Source organism: Schistocerca americana, chromosome 2 (assembly GCF_021461395.2).
Source record: "Schistocerca americana isolate TAMUIC-IGC-003095 chromosome 2, iqSchAmer2.1, whole genome shotgun sequence".
NCBI lineage: Eukaryota > Metazoa > Arthropoda > Insecta > Orthoptera > Acrididae > Schistocerca > Schistocerca americana.
Window position 1 is genome coordinate 490,942,694 of NC_060120.1, and position 24,569 is coordinate 490,967,262.

Here is a 24,569-nt window from a genome sequence, read left to right on the forward strand (position 1 = left end):
TTCTATCCATATTCTAGAATCTCATAGTGGTTGCCAAAATTTCTTTGTTTGTCGAGTGCAGCAGTTTTGTATGGTCCAGAATGTACCTATGGAAGAGTGTGTATTCTGGAGACACTTTCTCCGCATGATGCATTCTGTCTCCTGTCTGAGATTCATGCAGGAGAAGGGCTGTGGTCAGTCATCAAGTGGGCTATACCCTGGCTGGAGTCACTATGTCTCATTGCCAGCTGCTTTTAGTTGTTGGGAAGAAGTTGTGCATTATTGCTGGTGTCCCACTCCTTTTGCCATGTATCTCTTTTTTGAGACTTTAGTGATTGCAGGGTTTGGAAATTCTCCTCTGTGATTTCTGACAACTTTTCATGTTTACCTACCTTCAGCCAGTGTATTGCGCCCTGCATTAGGTGGTGATGCCTATTGGGTATATTCCGAGCACTATTCACAGTGCTCCCACTGCTGTGGTGCCTAAAGTCCCTAATAGCAATACTAGTGCTCTCACCCGTCTCTACTTGGGAATTGCCTCATAGGGCTACAGACAGTATCAACTAGGTTATTTGTACATATAACTAGCAACCCACGATGGGGTCACACAGGTAGCACTAAGTATCTACAGGACAACTTGTCGACACCGCAATAAATTTGTTTACAGGTCCCTGTGTAGAGTTATGCCTAGAATTCAGAGAAGTCTATGTAACTGAGTATCATTGCTGTCATATAACTTAAAGGATTTAAGCAGTGTGTACCAGGAAAGTTCTTAGAAGGCATGAATATTGCCTTTTCCATATTTACCTGTCATTCAGAGTGACATCTTGTAGCAACAATGTGTGTGTGTGTGTGTGTGTGTGTGTGTGTGTGTGTGTGTGTGTGTGTGTGTGTGTGGGCGCGTGCGCGCGCTCGTGTGAATTGTTGCACATCATCTACCAGAAGCTGCCTAAGAGGAGCATGCTAAAAAAAAACCTTCCTGATCATGTAGATGCGTATCCATGACAGCACTCCTGTTGTAAATTGTAGTACACATTTATCCTTTGTTCAGACTCATTGCCGCAATTGTTTATTGCAGTCTCTTTGTGGCAGGCTTTTTCACCTTGCCACACTAAGAGTAATGTCCGCATCTAGATTTGATTCGTGGGAGGTAGAAAGCTGAAAGCAGAGTTGTGTGCTATGCTGCTGAAAAATTTTTCTTTATGTAAATGAATCAGAACTGTATCCCTTGCTGAAGTAGTTTTTCAGAAACTTTTACTTTTTGTGTAAAAAAAATTAAAAACCACAATTTTTGGATTCATGTGTTCTTTTGCTAGGAAGTTACATAATTCACTGCTTGTTGCTCGAATAGTGTGCAGTGAATTATGAGTGTGAATTGTGATTGCTAATCTGATGGAAGCAGAAATTGCCAGTTTGAGATTGTTATCTTCCTTCAAAATGCATCATTCACCCATCTATGGAATTTTTTGAAATCTTCTGTACTCATCTACAAGGAATTTCTGTATCCCATTCCATCATCTGTTTTAAGCCACCCTTGTCTGTTTAGCTGTTTAAGAAGCTTATGAATCCACCAGTGTTTATGAGCCTTGTTGCTGCTTTTTATTTGGTGCACATTAAGTTATACACTATATATAAAAACAAAGATGAGGTGACTTACCGAACAAAAGCGCTGGCAGGTCGATAGACACACAAACAAACACAAACAAACACACAAAATTCAAGCTTTCGCAACAAACTGTTGCCTCATCAGGAAAGAGGGAAGGAGAGAGGAAGACGAAAGGAAGTGGGTTTTAAGGGAGAGGGTAAGGAGTCATTCCAATCCCGGGAGCGGAAAGACTTACCTTAGGGGGAAAAAAGGACAGGTATACACTCGCACACACGCACATATCCATCCACACATACAGACACAAGCAGACATATTTAAAGCTTAAACCTTTAAATATGTCTGCTTGTGTCTGTATGTGTGGATGGATATGTGCGTGTGTGCGAGTGTATACCTGTCCTTTTTTCCCCCTAAGGTAAGTCTTTCCGCTCCCGGGATTGGAATGACTCCTTACCCTCTCCCTTAAAACCCACTTCCTTTCGTCTTCCTCTCTCCTTCCCTCTTTCCTGATGAGGCAACAGTTTGTTGCGAAAGCTTGAATTTTGTGTGTTTGTTTGTGTTTGTTTGTGTGTCTATCGACCTGCCAGCGCTTTTGTTCGGTAAGTCACCTCATCTTTGTTTTTATATATAATTTTTCCCACGTGGAATGTTTCCTTCCATTATATTAAGTTATACACTGCTGTACACGAAATGTAACTGACTTATTGAAATATTCTTTTATAATCATGAAAGGCCCATACCTCTTTCTCACCAGCAGAGATTCGTTGTATAGACAAAGCAGCAGCAGGAGACTTGAATATACTGGGTAGTTATAATTAAACTTTTCTTATTTAATATGTTATAACACAGAAACTAATTGCCGTACGAGGACCAAACTTGGTGACATTAATGTCAAGCACATGGGGAAGTGAAATTACGCATAATCAACTCAATTGAAGCACTTTTAATGTGCTGCTGTGGTACATTGTACCATTACATACCAGTACCATTACTGCTACAATTGGGCTCAATATGGTTCCCATCAGTGTCCAAACAAGTCTGAAAGTTTAGGACTGCATTCTGCACAGCAGAACAAAGCATGTTCATGGATATACTGGCTACCTCTCTTGATATGCTGTGCTTCAGATCAGCACAGGTGTGAATATTCCCCTGGTAAATCCTTTCCTTCAGATAGCCCCATAACGAGAAATCACAGGGAATGAGATCAAGTGATCGTGCCAATCAAGCATTTGGAAACAACTAGCTGATAATTCATTTCCAAATGTATTTCAGGGAAACAGGTGACCTTTAAGAGCGATGTGCAGTGGGACCTCATCTTCAGTGATAACTGTTGATTTCAATGCATCTCTCTCCTTTAGGGTGGCTATGACATGCTGGCGAAGCATATCTCAGTAACGCTGGCCAGTCACACTGCATGTCTTTGGTCCTTGAGCACCAGCCTGTTCAAAAAAGACTGGGCCAGTGATGAATGTAGCTGTGAAGCCATACCATATGGTGACATGTTCGCCATACAGAGGAACTTCATGCACAGCGACTGGAGGTAAAGATCCCCACACTCGGCAATTTTGTGCACTCACCTTACCCATCAGAGAAAAATGAGCTTCGTCTGTCTGTATGATGGTCCACGACCAGCCCTTTTCAACTTCAGTCCTTACGAGAAGGTGGAGAGCAAAGTCAACACTTCTTTGTGCATCCTGTGGTGCAAGCTGTTGGACGATATGGATCTTGTATGGATACCATTTGAGAATGGTTCAAAGCACCTGCCATACAGTGGACTACAAGAAGTTCAACTGTCATGGCACGTCAAGCACACTGGTTGCAATCGGGAATTGCATGCAGAATTGTCTGTCATAGCAACAGAGATTTCATCAATCACCTGTGGTGCAACCGGTCGTTGGTCTCTTTCCGGAACGACGCCCAGTTCTACAGTTGATTCGAACTTCTTCATCATGCTCCGCACAGCAGGTGGAGAAAGAGGACGCTTCCATAATCCTTTCAGCCAGCAATATTCTCGAAGTGCAGCTGCATCATTACTGTTGTTTTCATAATAGAGCCTCAACAATAATGCCCTGCTCCTTTTGTCCAAGCTCATGTTGACATGTCAACAAATGCACTACGACTGCTCAGGTGTGTGAGACTCTGAATCACGATGACTGATCATGGCACCTGGTGGCCATAGTTGGAACTGGACTGTGGCATGGTAACACATGGAAATCATGCACCCCATACTCTGGACATTGATGTTACCAACTTTGGTACTCATTTGGTAATTAGTTTCCATGTTATAATGTGTTAAATACAAAAGTCTAATTATAACCACCCGGTATATTTATATGAACAATAACAGCCACACATTACTTCGAGTGATGCCAGACAGATGCTGTCTGTGTTTCTGATTATGTTTTCCCCATTAAGAACAACATACATAGTCCTATTTGGTAGAAGTCTCCTCATTCTAATTGCACATCAGTGCTAATACTCCATGTGTAATTTATTTACCAGGCTTTCTAGGAGTCAAAAAACACAGAATCAAGATGAGCTCTGCCATCCACTGCCCAATGAATCTCTTGAAAGAACAGAGAAAGCTGGATTTAATGTAACTGGTGAGTGTGGAAACCTTGGCAGCTCTTACATAGGAGTTTTTTGGTCTCTGGAAAAGTCATCATATGAGAGCACAGTGTATGTTCCATAATTGGCACACAAGATAGTTTATTGAAAATCGGTATTAATAAGAACCACCACAGCTGTATTAATGTACATTTACTATGTCAAGACTGGTTTCGTTTAGTGAACATCATCACTGAATGAATCTGGTTGTGCCATAATAAATGTATGTTAATACAGCTGTGTTGGTTCTTATTAATATTTACATGAATCACCTGTGAAGCACAAAATGATCAGGAGCATTTGTTGAAAATTGTTGGATTTAGGGTATACTTTTATGTTAATGGCATGTATTGTCATACATTTTTTTGGTCATCTTTATTACACCAACTATGACAACATTTTTTCCCCTGCTTTGGCTACAACACATGGGAAATCGTTTGTGATTTGGGAGTTCCCTCCAGGTGCTAGGTTGCTACTTTTTTTGTAGTTCAGCATGATTACTAAAACATTCATTCATTCACAGGCTGTGTTTTGTACAGAACCACACAGTGAAGTTGATAAATAATATGGTTGCTTTCATTAATGGGAGTGAATATACCAGAGGCAGGACAGGTGTAGAAGTGCTTGGCCAATGTGTGGGACAAACCTTCTACCTGGGTCTCTTTCAGAAAGATATAATCCATGTGACAATGAATTAGTGGTGGTATACACTATCAGATCAAAAGTATCAGGAATTTATTGGTGGATGTTAATATGGGGTGTATCCACACTTCAACTTTATTATGCCTTGAACTCGGGGGGGGGGGGGGGGGGGGCAGTTTCAGTGAGGTGTCTGGATGCCTGTGGGTGACTGGCAGCCCATTTTTCCCCAGGAGCTGAATCCAGGGAAAGTAGTGATGTTGAACACTGGAGTTTGGAGTGAAGTTGACATTCTAAATCATCCCAGGGGTACACACCACTGTGTTCAGGTCAGAGATGCTGGGCAGTCAAGTCTGTTTTAGCAATGTTATTGTCCACAAACTATTGCCTCACAGGTGGTGCTTTATGATAGTGAGCATTGTCATGCCGACACAATCAGTCAACATCTCTGAAAGGTTCCTCTGCTGTACGCAACATACAATGCTGTAAAATGTGTTCATATCATTCTGTGTTTAGTGTTTCCTTAAGTGCAACAAGGAGACCACACCCTGACCATGAAAATCACCCTCATACCGCAACACCACCTCCTCCAAACTTCACAGTTGGCTCTGCATATAATTACAGGTAACATTCTCCGGGCATTTGCCAAACCCAAGCTCTCTCATTGGTTTGCTAAGGGGTAGCAGGATCCATCACTCATTTCCAATCATCCACTGTCTAATAGCAGTGCTCTTTACACTGCCTTAAGTGTAGTTTAGCATTTACTACAGAGATGTGTGACTTATGAGGAGCTGCTCGACCATTTTACCCCATTCATTTTAATTACCTACACACAGTCATTGTGTTAACTGGATTGCTGGTAGCACTTTTGGACTCACAAGTGATTCCTTCTGCTGATTTCATGTGATTTCTAAAGAAACATTCCACGTGGGTAAATATATATAAAAAACAAAGATGCTGTGACTTACCAAACAAGAAAGTTCTGGTAGATAGACACAATAGAAAAACACACACACACACACACACACACACACACACAACCACACACGCACACACACACACACACACACACACACACACACACACACACACACACACACACACAAATTTCAAGCTTTCGCAACCCAAGGTTGCTTCATCAGGAAAGAGGGAAGGAGAGGGAAAGACGAAAGGATGTGGGTTTTAAGGGAGAGGGTAAGGAGTCATTCCAATCCCGGGAGTGGAAAGACTTACCTTAGGGGGGAAAAAGGGACAGGTATACACTTGTGCATACACACACACATCCATCCACACATATACAGACACAGGCAGACATATGTAAAGGCAAAGAGATTGGGCAGAGATGTCGTCCTTTCCCCAGCTTCTTACTTCTATGTACCCTGCACTTTAAATAAGTTTATAAGCCTGTGTGGCCTGTTGTGCACTGTTTTCTAAGTTTTCTGCATCTGTCTTGAATTGCAACCCGTCCCTCCCTCCCCCCCCCTCCCCCTCCTCCACTCTCCCCCTCTCCCTCCCTCTCCCTCTCCCTATCCCTCTCCCCCTTCCCCTCCCCCTCCCTCTCCCTCTCCCTCTCCCTTTCCCTTTCCCTCTCCCTCTCCCCCTCCCCCTTCCCATCCCTCCCCCTTCCCCTCCCCTCCCCAATAATGTTTTTCAGATGTTCCCTCCCTCTTCAGTATCCTTGTGCTTAATATACAACTACTCATGCCTGCACCTGGGTGATCTCTCTCTGTCCTTTGTATCCTTGTGTCCTGCTATCCCCCTTGCTCCCTGCTTCCTCTGTCCAGCTTCTTGGTGTCTTTTGTCATAGTACTGTTAGCACTTGACAAGAGTTTTTTTGTTATCACTTATCTACCCTTTCATTTCTCTCCATTGCCTTTCATTTCCAAAGTAAGAATCCTCCAGTCTGAAATATTTGATTTCTGTGATTCCAGTCTTGGATAAACTTGTAATTCTCAAGATTTATGCATTATTTGAGATTGACTCTTATTTAATTCACTGTGTTAGTTCTGCCTGTTCTTGCATGATTCAGTAGATTGTATAGAATCTGATGTAAGACTGCTGTTTTACTGAATTTGCAGCAAGAATTGTACAATTTTTGGGATAAGGATAATAATAAAATTTTGAGAACAAAGTTAACCAAATGCAGCATTTTAAATTATGACTGGAATTGGAATGAGGGCATTCTGATATATGATTATCATAAGTTTTGTAAATGACACTAAACAAATGCCAATATCATTACACACAACAGCTGTCTCTGACACTTGCCACAGTACTTTTTAAACCTCATTGCATTTTACTCAAATTGCTTTATTACCAATACATTAAAAACTATCCAAAATGGTGAGTTGTTTTTAGAAAATAAATACAAAACATGCCAACACAACCAACTAGATAAAATACAGGAATACACTTTCCCAGCCCATGTCCCTTTAAGCCTCTTGATAAGCAAAGAGCATGTGTGTGTAAAAGTCTGTAATTTATCCTACTAATATTTCTATTCTGCCTGTATTTTCTGAAATGTAGCATGATTTGAAATGGTGTTGGTATCTTAAGTTTGACTTTAATTGAAAATTTCAAAATTTGTTTACAGAGACAGCTGGTAATCCAGAAACTGCATTCTCTGTTGCTCCAACGTCATCCTGTGAAAGGCTTGGAAGAATCATGTCGTAATGTTAAGTCTTACTTACTTTCTTCTGCTCTGGAGTGTCCACATTTATTGTTAGAAAGAGAGTTCCGTGAAGGGCTGCTAAATAGTGGCAGTCCAGAAGACCTCATGACATTGGCGGAGAGAACAGTAGAAGTGTTCAAAGAGGATTCATCTCTTGCCTCCAAATTGTTAGAGCCAGAAATACAGGAAAGCAGGTAATTTATTAAATTGTAGTTTTAAAAATTTCATTAGTTTGTTGTTTTTCCATTACACTGAAATTTCATAAATTTATGAGCTCATAAAAGCAGCAATAACTCGAGGGGAAGGGAAGGAGAGAGAGAGAGAGAGAGAGAGAGAGAGAGAGAGAGAGAGAGAGAAGGAAGCATAAAGCGGTTGATACAGAAATTGAGTTTTGTAACCAGCACATGTAATCAAACAGTGCACGATACAAGTGCCTCCATGGCTGGCCTAAAGAGGTTGCCTCATGAAGTTCACAGACCATCCAGCAAGTACAACAGCCCAGTGTAAGCCTGGCGTGGTGGGCCCTGGGCCTCACTCATGTTTACTTGTTTACCATACACTCGCCTAGAAGACTCTGTATTGATGTGTTCTAGATTTATGAGACTTTGCACTGTTCTTCACTTCAGTCAGTGTAATTGTGGATCTCTGTATGTGGATGCAGAGTAAAACTTAGTTGATTTTACTTCTGATATTGTGTCTATACAACATTACAACATACTTGGCAATGAGTACGGTGTTGTACTCTAAGTGTTTCGTTTCTTTGATTTGACACAAAGCCACAAAGTCAGTGGAAGAAGTTCTTCAGTCTCTTGGTGAATAACAACATTCTCACTGGCTACCAGCACGCTCTCACCATCACATTAAATAATGTGGCAGCCTTATTGAAGTGCCATGTTCCACTGGTGTTGATGCAAACCCTACTGTTTCCTCCGTACGATGATTCTGTGGAAGATTGGGACACATGTGAAAACCACCTTCAGCAACATTTTCAAGTTTTTTGGAGTCATTGACCCCAATTTGTGTAAGGCTTTATTTTTGTCATAGATTTTGCTTCATGTTTATCACCTTTTGTGTCAGTTAGTTCCTCTTCAGAAACCTGCCAGTCTCTCTTTTGATGAAATGTGTCAGTTGCTCTCTAATTATCATTGCAAATGTACTTGTATTATTGCTGCTCACATTGAGTTCTACCATTGTCAAAAGCAGCTGCAACTGTCATACAGAGCTTGGGCAGCAGAACTTCATGGGCTTATCCATCATTGCCAGTTTGTTACTGAGGCCCAACAGGTCTCAAGCTGATTTGATTGTTCGTAATGCTATAATACACCTGGCTCCTGATAAGGAAATCCTTGAACGTGCTTTACAAAGTGAAAATCCCTTTCTCACAGATGTTCTGAACGTTGCTCAACTTTTGAAGTGTCTAGGGGGGGCAGGATATGAGATAGAATCATGATGTGAAGATGCCCCAATTGCTTCCCCTCCTCCTTGGCCACCATCAGTTAGCTCACAGGAGTAAGACAACGTCACGGCCATGAATGTAAGCACCAGCAACAGTCAGTGTCACAACAGTGGCTGCATGCCCTTATTGTTTTGTTCATCATGAGCAAGCCACGTGCCCAAAACATTCAGTGACATGCAACCATTGTAAAAAGTAAATAAATAAATATTACATCTGTGTGCAACTCCCAAACTCCTTCACCAGACATGAACATGGATGTAAACACTATTTCCTAATTGATGGTAGCCAAGAACAAACTCTGAATTGAAGTATGTGTGATGGACAAGGTGATAAAAATTCAAGTGGACACGGGTGAAGTCGTAACTTTGTTTAATTTTCAAACCTATGTAGATCTTGAATCACCGGCATCCATAGTGTACGTAGCAGTTGTTTGGCCTTTGACCTTTCTGGTAGTGGATGTTGTCAACACTGAAAACTTATTTGGGTTAGATGCCTTTAAAAATTTTGGGTTCTCTATTTCTGATGAAGTACATCTGGTGTCGGATCAAGTTCTGTACAAACAATTGGACACGCTGTTCAGAATTTTCCTCTCTGTTTTCAGAAGGTTTAGGGTGTGCTACTGATCTCGAGATTCACATCACAATGAAACAAATGTCACACCCCACTTTTGTGCCCGCCCAGTTCCAGTAGCTTTATGTGAGAAAGTCAAATTGGAACAAGATCGACTCAGATATTTGGGTGTTATCATGCATGTCTCCTCTAGTGAATGGTCTACTCCATTGATGGTTGTCAAAAAACCTAATGGTAACCTTCAGCTCTGTGGTGATTTTAAGTGTCTACAACTTTAGTCTCTTATTGATACCTATCCCTTGCCCCATCTTGGTTAACTCGTAGCATGGATTTCTGGGATTTAGTATTTTTCCAAAAGAGACTTATGAGAAGCCTATGTAGAAACTGCCTCTGGATGATAGTTCCAAATGTGTCCTCATAATGAGTACTCCGTTTGGATTATATTGATACCAGTGCCTGCCATTCAGCATGGCTGGTGCCTCTGCCATTTTCCAATGATATTTGGAGTGAGTCACGGCCTTCGTGCAAGGTTGTATTAACTCTTAACGTCCGAGGAGCAATATGACAGACCAGTAGCTTTTATTGTTACTCTGTTGCTAATGTATAGGGATGGGGTAGGAGATTACGCCATTATCTAGTTGTTCTTTCCTGAAGCTGCAGTAATTTTGTTTGTCAGTAGCCACTTTAATGTGGCATAAATCTATACTATTACTGCGTCCTTCGTGCTAGCAGTCTCTGAGACTGCACCTGGGACTTTGCGTTACAGATTCAGTAGCCAAGTCTTCATCTGCTGTTCATGTTATGGACCCTGATTTTGAGGATACTGTTTGAAAATGTTTTCAGGACAGTTTAGAAAGTGATGTAGGACTAGACAGTGACAATGAAATTGAGAGTGGACATAAATCAGAATAGGAACAGTGTGAAAGTGAAGACAAATTTGTTTTCCACTTGTGAAATCCTTGAATGAAACAAGTGTTCAAAGTGATGAAGACGGAATTGTAGAGACTGAATCTTTAGCTAAAGGTTCTACTAGAAATATATTTAGTCGAAATACATATCGCTGGTCATTGAAGCCTTTTCCAATGATGGCTAATGGCATTATTTTTCCATATGTTGGACATTAGTGGAGTGAATGTGTTTGTCCTTCACAGTTCATACAAAGTTTGGGTTAGCTGGTTTAAATTTCTGAAGCAGCTTGCAAACTTGTTGGTAACACTACAGGTAAAAAGTGAATCAACTGTCACATAGCCCATGAGCTTCGTTTATCTATTCATCGTGTTTTGGGTGTAGCAGAACTAAGAATAGAAGTCATTGTAGAATGATTGGAAAAATGCAAAACATGCTCCACCTGTGACCCAAAAAAGAAGAGAAAGACATATTTGTCATTGTTGCAAGAATCCAGTCTAATTAGATTTCTCTACAAAAATTTCCAAGTGCAAAGAAAAACTCTGAGGAGGAAACTAAAAATTTGAAAATTACTTGTGTAATTTTCATTTTTTGAATGTTTTGTGGGAGTTTTTTATGTTTTCATTATTGCATATATAATAAACAATAAAAATATAGCAAAAAGTAAAAGAGTGCAGGGTATTTGAGTTTCCATAGCATTAACTTTATCATGTATAATTGTGTTCATTTTGTACAATGTTTTGTTTAAATGTGTTTTTTCCATAAAAATAAACTTTAAAATTATTTTGAATACATTTTTTGTGTAGTATTAATGTCACCTTTTATCAGTTTGAGACAGTGTGTGGAGAGAGAACAGAAAATGATCTGGGAAGCTAAGGGTTAACTATCTGGACAATATTGGGACCTCGGGTTCTCAACAGATGAAAGTTTGCAGGACCTTTTTGCCTTGTTCATGGTGCTACAGGATGCTGGTTTGAAATGTAACTTGGACAAGTCACATTTTTTTGCCCATCTATCGTTTATCTTGGTTTTGAAGTCTGAGGTGCTGGTGTCAAGTCTTCATGCCTTCTTGTCAATGTCAATGTCATTACAGCTTCGCCACATTCTACCAATGTCAAAGAGTTGCAAGCCTTTCTCAGAAAAATTCCATACTACCATAAATATCTTCCTAGTGCAGCCGCATTGGCACAGCCACTTCATGCTCTCTTACTTAAAGGTGTTAGTTTTCACTGGCCACACACTTGTGAATGTGCTTTTACCCAATTAAGGGGAAAAAAACTTGGCACATTGCTTTGTTACCTTCCAACTAGGCCAACATTTTATTTGGCCACAGACACTTGCTAGTATGGCCTTGGGTCTCTCGAGCACAAATATGCAGACAGTTCCTAATGCCCGATTGCATACACTTCCAAAAATCTGAATTAGTTGCAATAGTGCTACTTGCAGATAGAAAAAGCAGCCCTTGCTATTGTGTACATGCTCAAAAAATTGCATGTATCCCTGTATGGTTCTAAGTTTTGTTCCATTATGATTATAAATCTCTGGTTTCTCTTTCAGTTCTTTGGCATTTTTACCGGACAAAACAGCCCATTGCCTGCAGTGCTGGGCTCTGTTTTTGTCCCACTATAACTATAAGATTAATTTCTGACCCACAGCACAACATGCTAATGTGGATGTTCTTTCTCAGTTACCGATTGGCCATTATCCAGAATTTGAACAGGATGAAGAGTTGTGATTCCATTTAGACATCAAAGCCCAAAACACTCTGGATGATTTTCCCATTACTAGATCTCAGATTTCAGCGGCTGTTGCGCTCGATTCTGTTTTTCGTCAGGTTGTTCAATTCGTCTGACATAGCTGGCCGGATAAACCACCAGGCAGATCATTGGCTCCTTTGCGTAATTAATATGCTCTCCGCCACTGCCTCCCAGTTCTTGATGGTGTTGGCTACTGAAGAGTCGGCGCCCAGGATTGTGATCCTATCTGTCTTTGGCAGGACATCGTGCACCTTTTCCATCAGAACCATTGGGGTGTTTCTCATACAAATTTCTAGCCTGCCACTGTGTTTTGGCCAGATATTGACAATGAGATCATGCACGTTGTGACAGTCTGCCCACAGTGTGCCACCCATCAAGCAGCACCACAGGCCTCTCTTTACCCATGCCCACACCCCAGCACCCCTGGGAGTGCATTCATGCTGATTTTACATGTCTCTTCCTTAACTCCTTTCAGCTTGTTGTAGTTGATGCTTTCTCAAATTTTCCTCATATGGTTTGTTGTTCTTCCATGTCCTCAGCAGCTATGGCCACAGCTCCCTCAAATATTTTCTTCCCTAGAATAATTGCCATATCTCCTTGCGACTGACAATGACTCGCAGTTTGTGTCTCGAGGTATTTGTACAGAGAGTAGTATCTGGCATGTTACAGCCCCTCCCTTTCACCCCTAGCCCAATGGAAAGGTGAAAAACGCAGATGAAAAATCATCACTCAATCTTCTGCCGAGGAAGCTCTCAATAGGTTCTTGAGTTTATATAGATTCATTCCAGTTGGCAATAGTAGCCCAGAGGAGCTGCTTCATGGCCACCAGTCCCATATGCTGTTTTATTTGCTCACAGCAGTTCCATCTGGGCTCTGCTGCCTGGGCCCATGGGTTTGGCCGGTGCCCTAAGTGGATACCGATGGTTGTCAGTCACTGCCTTGGCCACTGGCTTTGCATCATGCACACCTCTGATGGCTTGGTGTCATGACACTATGACCAGCTCTGTCCATGCATGATCAGGTGCATGATGGAAAGAGTAGGTTGGTACTCACCGTAAAGATGCCACATTGAATTGCAGATAGGCATAATGAAAAGACTGGTACACATTAAGCATTTGGAAAAACCCTTCATCACAAAAGAAAAACACACACGCATTCACACATCAAGCACACCTCACACACATCTGACCACTATCGTTGCTCAGACCAGACTGAGCCTGAGCAGAGATAGCAGTCATGTATGTGGGATGTGAGCTTGATGTGTGAATGCATAGGTGTTTTTCTTTTGTGATGAAAGGTTTGTGTAACAGTCTTTTCATTGTGCCTGTCTGTGCCCAGTGTTTCATCTTTACATTGAGTAGTAATCTGTCCTTTCCATAATTATAAATAGTAAGTTAAGGCGATCTTTGTCATTACTGTAGGAAGCAAAAACGAGTGACTAGCATATACTGTCGTCCTGAACAAAAAACTTCTGTTCGATCATTTTTACTTCCTGCAGCAATGACAAAGATTGCTTTAACTTGCTGTTTGTTGCACTTCTGTTCATCACTGGGCTCATTATTTCTGAGTCTGTAGAAGTTGGAACTCTTCGGCTGCTAGTATTCTGTGTTTGGTTGCTATGAACCTCATAGATATAACAGTAACAATACTGCATGTAGTAACATATGAGGTGTGTTGAAAAAGTATTGAACCTTCTTCTTTCCTACAAGATTCAACAGGCATTCAGAGCAATGCCATGAGCAACACAAAGGTACAATGGCTTCAAAGATGACTGCGCATCAAGTGGACCCTCAACAAGCCAAAATGATCATGTCATTGAGCAAGTGTGGACTTTACTCATGGAGGATCATTGTTTCACATTGTAAGAACTTGCAAATGACGTTCGGGGAAGCGTTGGGTAGATACATTCAATTGTGATCAATGATTTGTGCATGAGCAGATAGTCCACAAAATTCATACTGTAACTGCTGGCAAGGAAGTAGAAGCAATACTGCCTGGAAATGGCACATGATATGCTGATAGTGCAAACAGTAACCCAAGCTTTCTGAACATCTTTACAGTGGAAATATCCAACTTCCCTATCATGTTAACTATTTTCTTCGACTCACAGGGGTGGTCCGTTGTGGTTACACACCCCCAAGGCCAAACCATCCCAAAGGAACACTACCAGAGAGTTTTCATCACCTTTGTGATGCTGTGCAGTGCAAATTGCCAGATCTGTGGGCAGCAACAACTTAGCAGCTCCACCGTGGTAATGCACCTGGCCATTCTGTGTATATGATTTAGACTTTCCTCACCGAACACAATGTATGCGTCATTAGTCAGGCTCCCTACCACCATGATGTAGCTGTATGACTTTTGGGTGTTTCATCAAGCTGAAAATGCCTTTGAAAGCAACATGATTTGAGTCAAGAGAAGACAACATGTAGAATGTGATGACCTGGCTGATCACCATTCCAAAAGACACAGAAATAATACATAAGTCACTCATATGTTTGCTTATTAGCATTGAAGATGAATTTAAATATTTGTTGTGCAGTGAGCTGTGATATACTTACAAAATTTTAATACTAGTATGGTTGCTTCTTAGTTCCACCCATTTTATTATGAATTTTGATTCAAAAATTTTCCATGTAATATATTGTGTACTTTTTCCATTCAAAATGTTTCTAATGCATACTGGCATTCAGGTGTTATAATTTACCATGTACTGCAAATTTCTTTTACTCTTTATCACCTAATTTTATCATGGATTCTGCTGTTTTTTTGAATAAAATTGAAAGAAGATTGCTAGATCATCTGTGAAAAGGGAGAAATTTATGTCTTAATTTCCATATACTTCTGCCTGTGATTACTGTATTCATTTTAAATGTGAATTTTTGCTTGTTTGTGTTATTTACTTTCATTTTTATTTGAAACGATTTGCACTTTCTCCTATGCACTGAAGGATTCTACATTTTCCAACATCTAAATGATATGTGTTCCAGACTTTAGAATAATGATTCACTGTCACTAGAGTTGCAGACTTTCTTGTTGATGACAAACCTGAATTATATTATTATTGAAATTTGTTGCATTTCCCAAACATTCTGCATAATTCTGGTGATACCCTATTTGGAATTTGGACTTGTTGATTTTATGATTCCTCCTGTAGTTCCACATGCACTTTTTTGAGAATTGAGATATAAAGTTGTGTTTGTTGATACTGAACATCAGTTCTTGAGTGTTAAATGTCATTTGTCTATTACCTTTGATAAAACAGAGGCCCAGTGGATGATATCTTGCAAGTTTTGTTTTGTAGAGAAATTACAGTTTTCTTGTTCCCTCTTTCCCTCCCTCCCTGCCCTGAGTGTATGTGCAAATGGGTGTTTACTCAGTATCATTCCACCAAAAGTGTTTCCTATGTTGGAATTAGTTCTCTTAAAGATAATTTTATTTTCCTTGTTTAATTTCTCATCATTTCTTTCCATCTTAACTCTACTGTGAAGGAGTGCTGTATTTTGGTAGTATTAGATTTCACTATTGATGATTTATTTGTAATGAACGTATTCTGCGCATCATGAACTAATTTGCTATTAGAATCCTTGTTTGTGCACTTTCTGTTAAATGTTCATAATTTCTGTGTAGTTTGTGTAATGGCAAGCCATGTTATTGTGAAACTCACCAATGAGTTAACTAGGAATTCACCAAGTCTTATACTTTCATGGGCACTTTCTTCCTATGCTTCTCGGAGGAACACTCGTCTATAGTGCAATGTTGCTTTGTTATTTACTGTTACTACACCACCAAATTAGAAGTGAAGCTGTATGCAGCAATGAGAAACCACTAGCTTAGTGACAAACACATAGAGGTGTGGATTTTTTTTCTCTCCTTCCTGTTTTATCCTTCCTATTTAGAAGAAGTTATTTAGGATATCTGCCTGTAGAAGAGTTGAGAAAATCACTAAATATAATATGATAAGTCTAATGGAATAATTTTCTCCAACACACTGACATTTAATGTTAATTTGACTATTGTTGCATGAACTGATAGTATTACCTGATTATATTTTAAATGATTTTTACATTTTTCTTTTCCAGACCATTTATATTGACCTTGCTCTGGGCTGTATTAATAAAAACTCGCAAGTGTTTTGTGAAAGTTAAGAGAAAAGCTGAGCCTGACAGTGATGCTGCAATTCTCTCTTTGAAACTGGCAAGAGATGTACTCTCCAAGATTGATCCTCTTTGCTGTGTTCCAGAAACTGATTCAAGTAGTTTTGCAGAGACAGTGGCAAAAATGGCAGCATTAATAAATGCTTACTGTGAAACTGAACAAGAAACAGTGCCTACATTGACAAATGGTTTGATTTACAATGTAGATTTGTGCCATCTGTACCTGAAAGTGTTACAAAAGTTTCCCTTGCTTAATATGTGTAAAGAAGTCCAGAGCATTGTTTTACTGAGTATCATTGCCATATTGCTTGCCACAGAGAAGATTTATCGCCCTACTGCTGCAGAAGACAAACTTCTGAAGGAGACTTGTTGTGAGATACTTATTGGTGAGTATAAACGAGATTGCTTGATATATTTATATCAGAAGTTATTGCAGTAATTTTAATTTTGAGTTTCTTCAGAGAGCTTAAATTATTTATAACTCTATACTTATGTTGTGTATAGGGATTTGAAAGAAATTAAACAGGTTATTGTCTATCAGCATGGTGATTTGTCAAAGTTTCTGCTAGTAACAACATGGATTAGAAATTTTTGTTCGAAGTAGTAATAATTTTTCTCTTCAGTCAAACAATGGAAAATCCCGAATAGAATGTAACAATATTATGAAAAGGAAAATTACAACTCACCATATAGCGGAGATGCTGAGCCACACACACACACACACACACGGAAATGCAGCTCACATGCATGACTGCAGTCTCAGGCAACTGGAACCACATAACTGGAACACAATTTTTGCCTTGTATTATGTTACAGTCTCTAAATTAAATAAAAGGTATCAATCACTTAAGACCACACTTCCATTGGACCAGAAAAAGCAGTTGGGAGATACTGATTTTACATCTGCAGTACTGTCAAGTTCTCCCAGTACTTTGTGTCAAATGGAAAGTACAATACAGAAAATAGTTAAAATTACAAAGTGATAAAAAGTCCGACCATTACTTTCCTGCAGAAGGCACAAACCTACAGGGTAGGCTGTAGGTACTAATGATAGATCCACTTCAAATTTGAAAAGCCTCACATGCTCGTCATCACAAGTGGGTTCCTTCTAATATAAACTAAAACACTGGACTGGAAGTACAACGGCTCCGATCCCTAACTAGCCATCCAGATTTAAATTTTCTGATTTCCCTAATCATTTAGGCAAATGCTATGATAGTTCCTTCGAACCTGTGTGTGTGTGTGTGTGTGTGTGTGTGTGTGTGTGTGTGTGTGTTTGTTTGTGTGTTTGTGCGTGTGTCAGATAGAGAGAGAGAGAGAGAGATACATTATCACACTTGCATCAGTTCGAAGCAAGTAACTGAAACATTTTTAGGTTTGCCGTGTTGCAGGTTTGTTGGAAAATGTGAGCAACATAGGCTGTCATTTGCGACTGAGTTATATTATACTCCGTGTAAATGCACTGAGTTTAGCGCCTCATTGTACTCACCTTCGGCAACAGCTACTATCAAGTTTAGCGTTGCAAATGATGAGTGGCTCTATAGAGGAGCGGCAGCTCACTGAGAATTTGGATGTCCTGTTGGAGAACAGTGAATGTGGCTCTGCATGGGAAATTGGCACAGCAGTGTTGCAAGCACTTTATAAGGTAATAAAAGTTATTGTTTTCTTGTTAAATTTGAATTTTTTAAGCAAACAATTTCTTAAGGAATTTACTTTTTAATTTATATTTAATAACAATACCTAAATATTGGGAACATCGCATTTTAGGAAAGTAATAATTACCAAATTTTCATAAAGTTCAATGGTTTTATTTGTATCAAACATTGCTTTCCACAACAAATTCATAAACCTCTGTTTCTGTTGTGATTATATTCCACGTGGGTGGGAAAAATATATCTAAAAACAAAGATGATGAAACTTACCAAACGAAGCGCTGGCAGGTCGATAGAAACACAAACTAACACACACAAACACACAAAATTCAAGCTTTCGCAACAAACTGTTGCCTCTTCAGGAAAGAGGGAAGGAGAGGGAAAGACGAAAGGATGTGGGTTTTAAAGGAGAGGGTAAGGAGTCATTTCAATCCCGGGAGCGGAAAGACTTACCTTAGGGGGAAAAAAGGACGGGTATACACTCGCACACACACACATATCCATCCACACATATACAGACACAAGCAGACATATTGAAAGACAAAGAGTTTGGGCAGAGATGTCAGTCGAGGCAGAAGTGGAGAGGCAAAGATGTTGTTGAATGACAGGTGAGGTATGAGTGGCGGCAACTTGAAATTAGCGGAGATTGAGGCCTGGTGGATAACGGGAAGAGAGGATATATTGAAGACTCTCTGCTGGAAGTATTACTTTGCCACGAAGAAAAATGATCCTAATCCTACCCCTAATGATCCAACTCCCCAAGACACTATCCAAATTGAACCCTGCCTGGAACAGTTCCGTCCTCCGTCACAGCGGGACCCACCTCCTCTTCCTCAAAATCACCCTCTCCAAACCTTCCAGGAATTTCTGACTTCCAGCCTTGCCTCTCAATCCTTCTTAAAAAACCTTAATCCTACTCCCAACATCACCACTGCTGAAGCCCAGGCTATCCGTGATCTGAAGGCTGACCGGTCCATCATCATTCTTCCGGCGGACAAGGGTTCCACGACCGTGGTACTTGATCGTCGGGAGTATGTGGCTGAGGGACTGCATCAGCTTTCAGACAACACCACATACAAAGTTTGCCAAGGTAATCCCATTCCTGATGTCCAGGCGGAGCTTCAGGGAATCCTCAGAACCTTAGGCCCCCTACAAAACCTTTCACCTGACTCCATCAACCTCCTGACCCCACCGACACCCCGCTCCCCTACCTTCTACCTTCTTCCTAAAATTCACAAACCCAATCATCCTGGCCGTCCCATTGTAGCTGGTTACCAAGCCCCCACAGAACGTATCTCTGCCTACGTAGATCAACACCTTCAACCCATTACGTGCAGTCTCCCATCCTTCATCAAAGACACCAACCACTTTCTCGAATGCCTGGAATCCTTACCCAATCCGTTACCCCCAGAAACCATCCTCGTAACCATTGATGCCACTTCCTTATACACAAATACCCGCACGTCCAGGGCCTCGCTGCGATGGAGCACTTCCTTTCACGCCGATCACCTGCCACCCTACCTAAAACCTCTTTCCTCATTACCTTAGCCAGCTTCATCCTGACCCACAACTTCTTCACTTTTGAAGGCCAGACATACCAACAATTAAAGGCAACAGCCATGGGTACCAGGATGGCCCCTTCGTACACCAACCTATTCATGAGTCGCTTAGAGGAAGCCTTCTTGGTTACCCAGGCCTGCCAACCCAAAGTTTGGTACAGATTTATTGATGACATCTTCATGATCTGGACTCACAGTGAAGAAGAACTCCAGAATTTCCTCTCCAACCTCAACTCCTTTGGTTCCATCAGATTCACCTGGTCCTAATCCAAATCCCATGCCACTTTCCTTGATGTTGACCTCCACCTGTCCAATGGCCAGCTTCACACGTCCGTCCACATCAAACCCACCAACAAGCAACAGTACCTCCATTACGACAGCTGCCACCCATTCCACATCAAACGGTCCCTTCCCTACAGCCTAGGTCTTCGTGGCAAATGAATCTGCTCCAGTCCGGAATCCCTGAAGCATTACACCAACAACCTGACAATAGCTTTCGCATCCCGCAACTACCCTCCCGACCTGGTACAGAAGCAAATAACCAGAGCCACTTCCTCATCCTCTCAAACCCAGAACCTCCCACAGAAGAACCACAAAAGTGCCCCACTTGTGACAGGATACTTTCCGGGACTGGATCAGATTCTGAATGTGGCTCTCCAGCAGGGATACGACTTCCTCAAATCCTGCCCAGAAATGAGATCCATCCTTCATGAAATCCTCCCCACTCCACCAAGAGTGTCTTTCCGCCGTCCACCTAACCTTCGTAACCTCTTAGTTCATCCCTATGAAATCCCCAAACCACCTTCCCTACCCTCTGGCTCCTACCCTTGTAACCGCCCCCAGTGTAAAACCTGTCCCATGCACCCTCCCACCACCACCTACTCCAGTCCTGTAACCCGGAGGGTGTACACGATCAAAGGCAGAGCCACGTGTGAAAGCACCCACGTGATCTACCAACTGACCTGCCTACATTGTGACGCATTCTATGTGGGAATGACCAGCAACAAACTGTCCATTCGCATGAATGGACACAGGCAGACAGTGTTTGTTGGTAATGAGGATCACCCTGTGGCTAAACATGCCTTGGTGCACGGCCAGCACATCTTGGCACAGTGTTACACTGTCCGGGTTATCTGGATACTTCCCACTAACACCAACCTATCCGAACTCCGGAGATGGGAACTTGCTCTTCAATATATCCTCTCTTCCTGTTATCCACCAGGCCTCAATCTCCGCTAATTTCAAGTTGCCGCCACTCATACCTCACCTGTCATTCAACAACATCTTTGCCTCTGCACTTCTGCCTCGACTGACATCTCTGCCCAAACTCTTTGCCTTTACAAATGTCTGCTTGTGTCTGTATATGTGTGGATGGATATGTGTGTGTGTGCGAGTGTATACCCGTCCTTTTTTCCCCCTAAGGTAAGTCTTTCCGCTCCCGGGATTGGAATGACTCCTTACCCTCTCCCTTAAAACCCACATCCTTTCGTCTTTCCCTCTCCTTCCCTCTTTCCTGATGAGGCAACAGTTTGTTGCGAAAGCTTGAATTTTGTGTGTATGTTTGTGTTTGTTTGTGTGTCTGTCGACCTGCCAGCACTTTCATTTGGTAAGTCACATCATCTTTGTTTTTAGATATATATACGTGGAATGTTTCCCTCTATTATATTGATATCATCCACATAGAGGGAACATTCCACATCGGAAAAATATACCTAAAAACAAAGATGATGTGATTTACCAAACGAAAGCGCTGGCACGTCGATAGACACACAAACAAACACAAACATACACACAAAATTCAAGCTTTTGCAACAAACTGTTGCCTCATCAGGAAAGAGGGAAGGAGAGGGAAAGACGAAAGGATGTTGGTTTCAAGGGAGAGGGTAAGGAGTCAGTCCAACCCCTGGAGCGGAAATACTTACCTCTGCTTGTGTCTGTGTATGTGCGGATGGATATGAGTGTGTGTGCGAGTGTATACCTGTCCTTTTTTCCCCCTAAGGTAAGTCTTTCCGCTCCCGGGATTGGAATGACTCCTTACCCTCTCCCTTAAAACCCACATCCTTTCGTCTTTCCCTCTCCTTCCCTCTTTCCTGATGAGGGAACAGTTTGTTGCGAAAGTTTGAATTTTGTGTGTATGTTTGTGTTTGTTTGTGTGTCTATCGACGTGCCAGCGCTTTCGTTTGGTAAGTCACACCATCTTTGTTTTTAGGTGTGTGTGTGTGTGTGTGTGTGTGTGTGTGTGTGTATATATATATATATATATATATATATATATGTTTGGGTGCACAACAGTCAGGTCTGTACTGCAAAAATTTTTAGGTGAGTTACTCATAGGAAATTCTCAGTTATAATATGCAGAGGGTTTCAAGAACAACTTATCATTTTATGAAACTGGTGCTACTGATTAAGTCAAAACAAAGCAGTCTTTTAAAATAAATACTAGACTACTTATTTCTGACTGTTACTGATGTGATAAATAGGAGATCAATCGTATTGTGTGCCATGACCTCTATTTATTTGTATTTTGTTTTTACATACTTCTTGGTAAGAAGCATGTTTGTGATTGGATCTATATTAACATCAACATATGCATAAAATTGTTAGGATTACAAATTCGTGACTACGGCAGTTTCTTCTCGACTCGGGATATAAAGTGTGCCCTAGGTTTTAAAATTTCATTATAACAGAGATACTTAAAGGAGTTTGTAATTACTAACTTGTTATAAATGTAATTAATAGCATTAATTTGCAGCAACAATTTATGCTTATAACAACTGTTAAAATGAAGAGCGCCAGTCTCAATACCTACATTATAATGGTGCACAAAATTTTCCTGCTTTCTTTTAAATGTTCGTGTTGCCTGTTGAACAATGAGACAGGCAGCTAGGATCTACCAGCCAGTTCCTTTCTAATTTCTATTGAAGTTTTGTGCATAGATGCCATCATGTAACTCATGGGAAGAAAATATAGACTATGACTAAGATCTAGCATTCTTTTTGGCTATGGGACATGACCCCCTCCCTGCCCTCTCCCTTTTCAATCTGACCATGAAGATACTTGCTATTGAAATTCTCATACCATCATGATGAAACATATCCTCTTACAGACAAGAAGAGGTACAGTTTCCAACAATTGCAGTAACGTATTTCAAATGAAGGGTAGGTAATGTGAACGATTCAAATGCGATGGCAGTATAAGGTCCTATTAATTAATCTTATACAATCCCAGCCTGTAAGTCAATAGAGGAATAATTGCTGGTGTTATGAAATGAGCATGGCATGTGGACTTTCATCCTTCTCTTGGATCTTATGCTAGTTGATAACACCATCACAGATGAATGAGGCCTCATTCATGAATAGTACAATTGTAAGTAGTTCAGCACTGCACTACTACACTGGATAACCTATTGATGGGACTGAGCTCAGGTTTCAAAATCAGTTGATCACATTCCTTGCACTCTGGTTGTGGTAGGGTTGTAGTTGCTGCTCCACCACCCTCCACATTTTTATCTTTGGAGTGTGGAACTTCATAGGCAAGTCAACAGATGCTTGTTGATGTATCTTCCTTTAGACATTCTCAGATTTTACTGAGTAAACAATTTTTTTGTTGAGATCATTGACCTACTCTCTGTGGCTTGAACGGCCCTCTTTTTTTATCCACAATGCTCCTCTGTGGAACTCCGCAATGGAATTGTCACAGCCAATTTTGTGTTGTTTTTGATGTTGCGCCATAAACCTTATAGTGACATGTAGTTGTATGTTATGAACATCAGAATTTTACTAATGTGTGTGTCACACACATAACACATTCAAGAGCCAATACCTCAAATTATCTTTTGCGCCTATTGGCTTATTTTCTCAAAATACTCTGTTTGTGGGATATTTGGAGGTCTGTATAGTTTTGATCCGTTATCTTGTAGTTTGTTGTGCAGAGTGCATTCAACTTTTGAGATAATTTGAATGATTCCTGCAGAGATGGTAGTCATCATTATTTCGTTTATTCTAACAATGTATGTTTCTGTGTAACAATGTTCTGCAGTTGTTCATTATTGCATTACAAACTTATTGTCATATGCATCTTTGTTTTTGTGGCACAGTTGCCTAGCTATCAAATTTTGGACCCACAGCAGCATCTTCAGAAGGAGCAGACAGACTGAAGATCCATCCTATTATTGCTGACAGGGTTACCACATATGGAGGAAAAGCCTTGGATTTAAATCTCTTTGTGTCTTCTGCCTTGTTCCTTATTTCCACCTTAGGTTTTGTTTGTAACACCTAACGTGGCGAGTGCTGTAGCTTCAGTTGTCAGTTTACTCTGAAGATGGCTGAAAGATTTATAACTGAAATGTGGGAATAAAGAGAAGAAAAAATAGAGTTTATGCAACTGAACATGTGAAATTTAAGAACATGGCAATAAATTGATTTTCTTGTTTTAAGGAGGATTGTTTTGACATTAGTGATTTCCCACATTCAGGACAAGGTATATAAGACCCAGGAGATCCAGGAAAAATCCAGAGATTTTTTCATCTGGGAGAATCCCTGGGAATTTTTTAGAATTCTGGGAATTTCTTGTTGTTTTAGTTTTCAGTTAAATTTTTGTAATTTTGACTGGTAAGAACCGGTACCCTAACAAAGGATTTTACTGTATCCCACTACTGCAGAATAATACTGCAGCATTAAAACACGAACGAGAGAAAAAAATGAAAATAAAACTTAAATTGCGAAGGAAATGCGCCATATAAAATAACAGTACGCGTAGAAGCGTCTGCCAACAGCAAAATGTGTCAAAAGCTTTAGGAAGACTATGCAATGCTTCATAACAACAAATTGCCTCCAATGAGCGTGATGTCACAACTGTTTACATTAGATTCATTTAAGCAGTTACAAGTGGGTTCAGGCACACACACAGTTGAGTTGGTATGAGTAATACCTTCTCCCACTTCTGGCTACAGAAATGTGGCTGTTGGCTGTGTAAGCAGCAGTAGCAGCAACCAGCTACATGGGGTACCAGGAAAAA

General features: G+C 40.7%; 1 protein-coding gene across 2 annotated transcripts in view; it reads left to right on the forward strand.

Annotated features, from left to right (window-relative positions):
• LOC124596012 overlaps positions 1-24,569 on the forward strand; it is a 137,879-nt gene that overhangs the window by 48,153 nt on the left and 65,157 nt on the right. For both annotated transcript variants that reach the window (XM_047134967.1, XM_047134966.1), the window contains exons 6-8: positions 7,422-7,693; positions 16,268-16,728; positions 17,734-17,987. In XM_047134967.1, the coding sequence (XP_046990923.1) occupies positions 7,422-7,693; positions 16,268-16,728; positions 17,734-17,987 (987 nt within the window). The remainder of the gene's footprint in view (positions 1-7,421; positions 7,694-16,267; positions 16,729-17,733; positions 17,988-24,569) is intronic.